This window comes from Belonocnema kinseyi, chromosome 3, assembly GCF_010883055.1.
Source record: "Belonocnema kinseyi isolate 2016_QV_RU_SX_M_011 chromosome 3, B_treatae_v1, whole genome shotgun sequence".
Classification (NCBI taxonomy): Eukaryota; Metazoa; Arthropoda; class Insecta; order Hymenoptera; family Cynipidae; genus Belonocnema; species Belonocnema kinseyi.
In genome coordinates this window covers 91,316,843-91,325,381 of record NC_046659.1, presented here as the reverse complement: position 1 = coordinate 91,325,381, position 8,539 = coordinate 91,316,843, and the positions used below count along the sequence as shown (strand labels likewise).

General features: G+C 33.1%; 1 protein-coding gene across 1 annotated transcript in view; it reads left to right on the top strand.

Moving 5' to 3' along the window:
• Nucleotides 1-7,942: 7,942 nt before the first annotated feature.
• The window catches only part of LOC117169445 (alpha-(1,3)-fucosyltransferase 9-like), a 5,495-nt gene continuing 4,898 nt past the window's right edge, over nucleotides 7,943-8,539 (top strand). The window contains exon 1 of the mRNA XM_033355823.1: nucleotides 7,943-8,316. Within this exon, the coding sequence (XP_033211714.1) occupies nucleotides 8,134-8,316 (183 nt within the window). The 5' untranslated portion in view covers nucleotides 7,943-8,133. The remainder of the gene's footprint in view (nucleotides 8,317-8,539) is intronic.

Below are 8,539 nucleotides of genomic sequence, written 5' to 3'. Positions count from 1 at the left end.
CCCCCCCCCTTTTTAGCTGCGGACGTCTTTTATGGACGGTCCCTTACAGGCAGCTATATAGGTATTTGCAGTAGGGTGTCATGTATCACAAATAGGCAAAGTCAGTGAATATCTGCAAATAAAAGTCTTATACATACAAGCGGGTAATGTAGTGCGAAAGTCCATTTTAATGGTAAAATGTCGAAATGTTAAATATTGTATGTTCTAGCTTTGGATGCTAATCACCCCGAAAGTATAACCTCGAATTTACTTTTTTAAGCTAAAAATAAATATTAGGCATCTGTTTTTACGGAAATTGTGCATTCGATTTTAAGAAAATTATTTATGATGTGAAGTTTTTTGGAAGGCAATTCAATATTTTAACTGAGAAGTTATTCAGTTCATTTTTTACTTCAGTTCATCTCCAACACAGTTCGGGTTTTGAAAAGAAATATTAATTCAACAATAGAATAAACAGTATCCAGTCCACTCATTGTTCAATACCAATATGGTCCCTATAGTGTTAGGGATCTGTATACACGGAGAGAAATTTCAAGAGATTAATTCACAGAAGCACGTAATTTTAGAGTTACAAGTTTTACGATATTTGCCTGATACTTCAAGACCTATGTTTTAAAAGCAAGGGTTCTGAAATCTTAGTTCTCGCGCCGAAACGTAATAAAATCAGGGAGTATTGCTGTGAATTAATCTCCCGAAATTTCTCTCCGTGTAACTCTGCCAATTTTCATAATCAGCAAACTCTCGCTTTCAGTCAAGTTTCAGGGGTTGCCTTCAAATGGTCTTGGACTGATTTCGCGGAGACAGAAACGTTAACAGTGAGAGCCGCCTGACTTGTTTCCAATTGGAATATACATCTATATATAGAATGTCACAACCGATCTCGCCCTACTCCCTTGAGAAACTGCGGAGCGGGTTTTAGGAAGACTGAGAACGGCGTAACTGAAAGCGACAGTTTGGTGTATTTGAATACCATCTTGAGTATAGAGTCTGTTTGTACGCACAAGTAAGTTTTGACGTGATGTATTAAAAATGCGAGGTTCATATGTATAGATTCTAAATCAACAAAGATGCCTTTAACTTATTTATTAAACACATCTTGCAATAGAAAGTATCTTTATCTCCTGAAGGCTAAACGTGTCTTTGCACAAATTAAACAAATTAACAAACTATTTGTGGGACAAATATATTTATGTTTTTATTTACAAGTCTAAAGAGAGTCTTTTTCAACGCAACCTATTTAACGATCTGAAATTTAAATAGGCCTTTGTTCTAGGTACTGCGGTCACGAGAGACATTTACTGCCCCTCAATACTGACTTTTCCCTGATCCCTTTGCGAAGGAGGACTTTAGAATAAAAGGGGATTTGAGACGTTGAACGTAACAATGTTTAAAAATTAACTAAAATTTTTTATTTTAATTTTTTAATCTACTAGAATTACTAGATGGAATTAGCTTTCCAATTTTTCGTTTAGAAAAGGGGGTCCACGTGCCGGTAAAGTATGATCAAAATACTTGGGTGGCCCAGGTGCAGCAAAATGTAACGAACAAGAAGGCTACGCAATACAATGAGCCACACATTTCCAAAACGATAAGAAAAAAAAACACGAGAAAAAACTTCAAGTTTTTCGTTGTAATGGAGTCTTTACAATATTTCTAAAAGTTCCTTCCAAATTTTTTAATATCTGAAAATTAAAAATCAAGATTTTAATTTTGTCTTAGTTAATCATTTTTTTAAAATCCAAACGCTATGTCTTCGTTTATCTTGCTACTAAGGACGAAAGGGAGCTATTAATACTGCTGGAGGAATCAGAGAATATTATGTAAATAATGAATATCATAAATTTAAAATTTGGATGCAGAATCCGGTCATTTTGCAAAATGTTTTTATAATTAATATTTTACTATAAACAATCGTATTTTCTATCATCAAAATTTAATTTAATTATTGAATTCTTATTCATTATTACATATACTAGGCAGTCTGATAAGTACCTGAAAATTCTAAGAGATGTCATTAGTATTCACTAATGTGAACCATTTTCGTCGAGCTTGATCCTTCAAATGACGCCTGTCAAAACTTCAGTTATTTATGTTTACGCATTTACAAGTTACAGCACTGAGAAGCGACTAACCTCCGAGTTTTTAATAATATGGAAAAATCTGAGTTTCGAGTTTTGATCAAACACTACTATCTTCGCAATAAAACGATATCCGAGACCAAGGCCAAGCTGGATAAGTATTACCCGGACTCTGCACCGTCGATTGAAATGATTCATAAGTGGTTTACCGAGTTTCGTTATGGCCGTACGAGCACAGTTGATGCTGAACGATCTGGGCGCCCAAAAGAGGTCACTACACCAGAAAATGTCGAAAAAATCCATGATATGATGTTGAATGATCCCAAAGTGAAATTGAGAGAGGTAGCTAATGCTGTATGCATATCATTGGAACGTGTGGGCAATATCGTGCATTTAGTTTTGGGCATGAAGAAGCTCGGCGCGCGACGGGTGCCGCGTTTGCTCATAATGGACCAAAAACGAATTCGTGTGACAACTTCCCAGCAGAATTTGACATTATTTTCGCGTAAGCCGACCGAGTTTTTGCGCCGATTCATAACCATGGATGAAACCTGGATCCACTACTACACTCCTGAGAAAACGCAACAGGCAAAACAGTGGGTTCCACCGAGCCAAAGTGCTCCGAAGCGTCTAAAAACGCAAAAATGGGTCGGAAAGGTTATGGCCTCCATATTTTGGGATGCACATGGCATAATATTCGTGGACTATCTTGAAAAAGGTAAAACCATAACCGGAGCATACTATTCATCATTATTGGACCGATTGAAAATCGAAATCGCCGAAAAACGACCGCATTTGAAGAAGAAAAAACCGCTTTATCATTACGACAATGCGCCTGTTCATTCATGCTTAGTTGCATAAGCAAAATTGCATGAAATCGGCTTCGAATTGGTTCCTCAGCCACCGTATTCACCAGACCTGGCCCCCCAGCGACTATTACTTGTTCCCTAACCTGAAGAAATGGCTCACCGCTAAACGTTTTTACTCAAATGAGGAGCTCATAGCTGAAACTGAGGCGTATTTTAGAGACCTTCCGATCGAGTACTTTTCGGACGGTATCAAAAAGTTAAAAAATCGTTGGACTCGCTGTATCGACCTAAAAGGAGAGTATGTTGAAAAATAAAACCGACTTTGGCCAAAAAAACGTCTCCGTGTTTCATTTTTCAGGGACTTATCAGACTGCCTAGTAAGTAAGCTAAGTATCGCATTTTTGCATTTTCTTCGTTAGTATACATTACGGCTTTGATTGACTACACGGCCGGCGAGAATGATTTACACGCCTGATTTTTGAGAAAAATTAAACTACACCAGAAACTTTTAAGAACGTAAAGCTCTTAGTCAAGTCAACGGGGAACAAATATCACTAAAAAAAATTTGTAACAGTAGAATTTTTTCACATATACGTTGGCAATGGCTTTATAAAGATATTGTAAAAAGTCCCCAAACATACGTGTACGGCAAAGTTCCGAAATTGTGGAAAGTATTAAACAATAACATGTTTTTTAAAATTACTCGAAAACTGTTGATTTTAGGTCGAATATGGTGATGTGAAAAAAATGTTCATAATTTTATAGTGCGCAAAAAAGGTTCTATCTATTGTGGACTTATTATCAACGGCTGCGCTATGAAATTGGATTAGTTGCACAATTCTTTTATTTCTGTACAAATAAAATAAAATCTCAAATATCCTGGAAAAAACGTCGGAAATATATCAGGCGATTTGTACTGGAGCAAATGCAGGTTCCTGTTAACAAAAAAACGACTAAGTTATTTGCATGACAAACTATCATATAAAATGAGCTCAACTTAAGTGTATAGTCTGATATGTTTAAGAGGATGCTTTTGGGATGAAACTTCTTGCAAGTGTTCCTCCATTTTCATACAATACATTTTCCAATTTGTAGGTCAGAATAATAATATTTAGGGCCTCTTTTAAAGCTTTAAACAAGTAAATTTCAAAATTTAAGCTATGATATCGGAAGCAGCGGTGATTATGAGTCCTAATGGCAGTAGTGGGGGCGGGGGCGATGATATTGAATCCTTCGAAATTTTTTTGCTCACTTTTCCCGATAATAGACTTGGCCTTTGGGTGGCCGTGACGTCACTGCAATGCAGGTCTCAATGAGGAAAATTTCAAAAATAAAAATAAAATTATAAAAAAAAATTAATTCAACGCACATTAAGCCATCTTTTTATTTTATGAAAAATATATTCTGCTTAATAATTTGAATACAAGTAATTATAAACATATCCTTAAGAACCTATAAAAAACCATAATTACAAAAATGAATTTTTCACAAAAATGAATCTATTTTCTTATTTTCAAACGCTGTGAATAAGACTATTAACAATAAATATAACATAATTTTGAAATGTCTATAATTCGGATTAATTTGTACTTTATTCCCTAAGCACTAGAAAATTTTGATAGAATTTACTTCCCACGTAGAGGTTAAAAACTTGTCATCTTTTTACATTCTCATTTAGGGTTACATCTACTATGTCAAGATTCTTTTTGGTAATCTTAACAACATTCTATTAAAGTAGATTGGGAAAATATGGCCGCTCCCGCAAAACACGTTTTTTATTATTGCTTGCGATGAGCATGATAACTCCAGGAACGATTGTCTGCAATTCAAAATCCAAAAGTACAAGTATTAGAGTTGCTACAGGTCTGATGGTTCCGGAAAATTAGAGAATGTCAGGGAAAACATGATAGAGTTCGGGCATTTTCGATAAAGTGAAATTATTTGAATTATTATGATTAAAAATTGCAACTGTTTAGTTGCAAATTAATCTGTGTTTGTTAAGGATTCAAATTGTTTGGTTGAAAATCCTTTTTATTTCACTGAATTCAACTATTTTTTGTATAAAATTAAAATCCTTTTTGAATAAAATATTAAATATCACGTTTCTCGTTAAAAAATTATCTTCTTTGGTTAATAATTCCATTACATAGTTGAAAGTGAAACTACTTTGTTTAAAATTAATTTATTTAGTTGATGACTGATTCATTTTAGCCGATAAACATTTTTTTCAAAATTTAATTACTTTGTTGAAAATTAAATTTCTAGTTGACAATTAATTGTTTTCAGTGGAAATTTGAGTACGGGTACGGCGCTGAAAAGGGAACGGCCCACGGAGGCGCTGATATCCCAAGTGTGACTGCAGCGCATGGACATAGGAATAAGAGGGGACTAGCCAAATGCTCCCTAACTATGGCGCGGGGATTGCTCATAAGCGATAAAAAGAATCTCAAATATCGATGATATAGATGAAGTAACAAGTGAAAAATTAAAAAATAATGAATCAATACAAAAATAAATATATGAAATATAAAATTGAATATTCAATATAAAGAAATAATATAGAAAGTAAATAAATTGAACAAATTGATTTGAAATCTTGCAGGCTGAACACAATTTGATACAATTTTTTTCTTAGATTTAAGAGTATCTGAACTATTAAAACTCGTAACGCATTTCATGAGAAAATTTTCTGCAGAGAAGAAAGAATTTTTTTGTTACTCAAAAATTCTTATTCACATATTGTGCGAAAAGAAGAGGGGATACGAAAGAAAAATTTACCCGAAATTTTGAAAGAAACGCAAGATAGAGAAAAGTGCCAAGAGTCTTTTCTTTAGAGCGTTTTAAAAGGAATAACTTAGCTTATTTGTCTTTTTTCGTATCTCGTCTTGTTTATGGACAAAAAGTAAATTATCATTCTTCAGTAATGGGTAGTCAGATAATGAAAATAGCACCAACCATTTTGTTGTAAAATTCGAAATAGAATGGTGAGAAGTGCTAGATTGAAAAGAAAAGTATAATATCTATATCAGTTTAGAAACTACACTATTTTAAATCAAAAATCAGGATTGTGTTATGAAATGCGTTCTTAAATTATATCACACGGTTTTGTTAAGTGCAGTTCCATTTTTATAAATTGCTGTTACCGGTTTATTTTATTTTTAACATATATTTAGGTTTATTTATTAAAAAATAAAAATATTTCTTTTACTTACTTTTGAAACATATCCGTCACACCTTTCTTCTTATTCTTCTTTCCAGTACAATTTTTGCAAATAGGAACTGTACAATTCACCATTTTTTCTAGTAATTATTTATCACAATTTAAAAATTGTTTACATTGCGAAATTCGAAAAAATAAATGCAAACTTGTACAAAAAACAATTATCGCAGCTGTACATAATATATGTATATCTATATATACAATTTTTATATTCAAATATGGCGGCCCTCCCCCCTGCGAATCAACTCCGCAACGAGATGCCTAGTCCCCTCTTATTCCTATGTCCATGGTGCACGCCGAGACCGCAGTAACGAAGGCCATTCTTAAAAGTTTCTGGTAGAAATCTATAGAGTTATATCAATAATCAAAAAAATTTTAAGTTTCTAAGCAAGTTTTAAAGGTAGGTCTCTAAAGTATTTTTCTAAATTATGAAGAAGCTTTTAGATTTTTTCCCCTAGATTCTGCCCTAGTGGCAAACTTGGTGAAAAAAATGTGTAAATACTTAACAAATTAAAAAAAAAATCATTATCATATTTTTATAATTTGTAGTAATATTTTTTTATAATATTTTTTTGATTTTTTTGTATGCTGTAGTGAGTACAATCATTATTTAAAATGTTGCAATTTTTTTCTATGGAGACATATCTTTGAAATGAACCCTAGAACTTTGCAAAATTTTAATTATTTCCAGAGCACTTCCAATTTTTTTTAAATATAAAAATTTGCAGTTTTTTGCAATATCTTTATTAAATTGATAATTTGCCTTTAACTTTGGCTTTTTAGACAACGAATTTGATTAACTTTCTGGAATGATGGGGGAAAAGTTTTCATGTTCATATTATAAAAATTAAGAAACTTTAGCAACAAATCAAAAAACAGGCGTAGTAGTGTACAATAGTGTACAATACGGTAGTGTACAATCAAAACTGACATTCAAACTAATTATTTTTAAGCAACTTTCTAATTATTTCACGTTTTTTTCAGAAAGTATACAATACGCCAAGCCGTTATATTTCATATATCCATATTTAAAATGATGATGGTGCTATTATACGTATCCTTTAGTTTGCAATCAGTTTGAGACAAATTACACTAAAACTGGAATGAGGACCTATATTTTTATACTGAGTGAGGATCAATATTTTAAGATGAAAATAGAAATATAACTACTTTAAAAAATTATTTATTTAGATATGTAATTTATTTCATCTTACATTATATTTTTGCGAAACAGAAATAAGTTTTGCAATTAAAACTTTACAGTTGTCTGAAATGCAGAATCAAGTGGGGTGCGCCACCACTTTCCCCACAAGTAAGTTTCAAAAACATTTTGATATCTGGAAACCCTAATGCAAAACATATCTGAAAAATTGCCATACCTACGTGCAATTTTAGAACGAAGTACCTATAGTATTTCTTTGAAACACCATAATACAGTGAAACTCTTCTATAGCGCGATTTTCTGGCTGATGCACCCCACACAGCTTCTGTTACACCTACCTGTGGCGCGGCTTTAATTCTCGGTATGGCTATAGAAGGGAGGACTATTGAAGGGTTTCACTGTAATTTCGAATATTTTATTTTGTTTTTATGTTATCTCATAGTTCATGGTTGATAATACCTCTTAAATTTCTTAATTTATATGTAATTTTTGCATTTTGCACCTACATATAGACTGGGCGTTTACTTTGAACGTAAGAAAGTGACATGCATGGCTAACCAAGAAAAACGAGATCAGCGATCAGTCCCAGTATGCCTCCCGCTTTTCTTCCATCCTACCTGCGGCTTTGTTTTCCTTTCAATAATTATTTCCACAATTATAGGTAGTAACTGTCGCACTTGTTTTACCGCCGTGCTTCTAAACTCGTCAGTAAAACGTGCTCGACTCTAAGAAAAACGTCTCTCACCTGACATTCATCAGTTTGATTTCTAATCTAGACTTTTTTCTCTTTAATAGTCATTTGTTTCTACTGAAAATGCATATTATGCGATATTTGATATCGACAAAGTGAATAAGTAGCAAAATATGGCTTTACGGTTTATCAAGAGTTTAAAAATTCTTTGTGGTATGTGCACTTTAGTGTTCATATTATTTACTTATTCAAACGTGTTTAACACAATGAGTAATCAAAATTCATCCCGCGATTTTGAATATAATAATTTGATGCATAATTTGTCAAAGAGGAAGAAAAGTTTCACAAAAGAGGAGGTAAGTAGAGGAATAGTCGACACGGGCTCAGTAATACAAGAATCTGAATTTCAGTAGAAAAAGGCGGTTGACTTTCAGATGTAACCAAAAGGATCATTCGTCAGTTGAAAGTCAACTGATGATGATAACATGACTTTAAGTAACGCGCTTGGTCGAAAGTCAGCTGCTTTATGTACGTAAAATGTGCTTTATAGGTTAATTTAAGACAGAAAGATTGTTGACT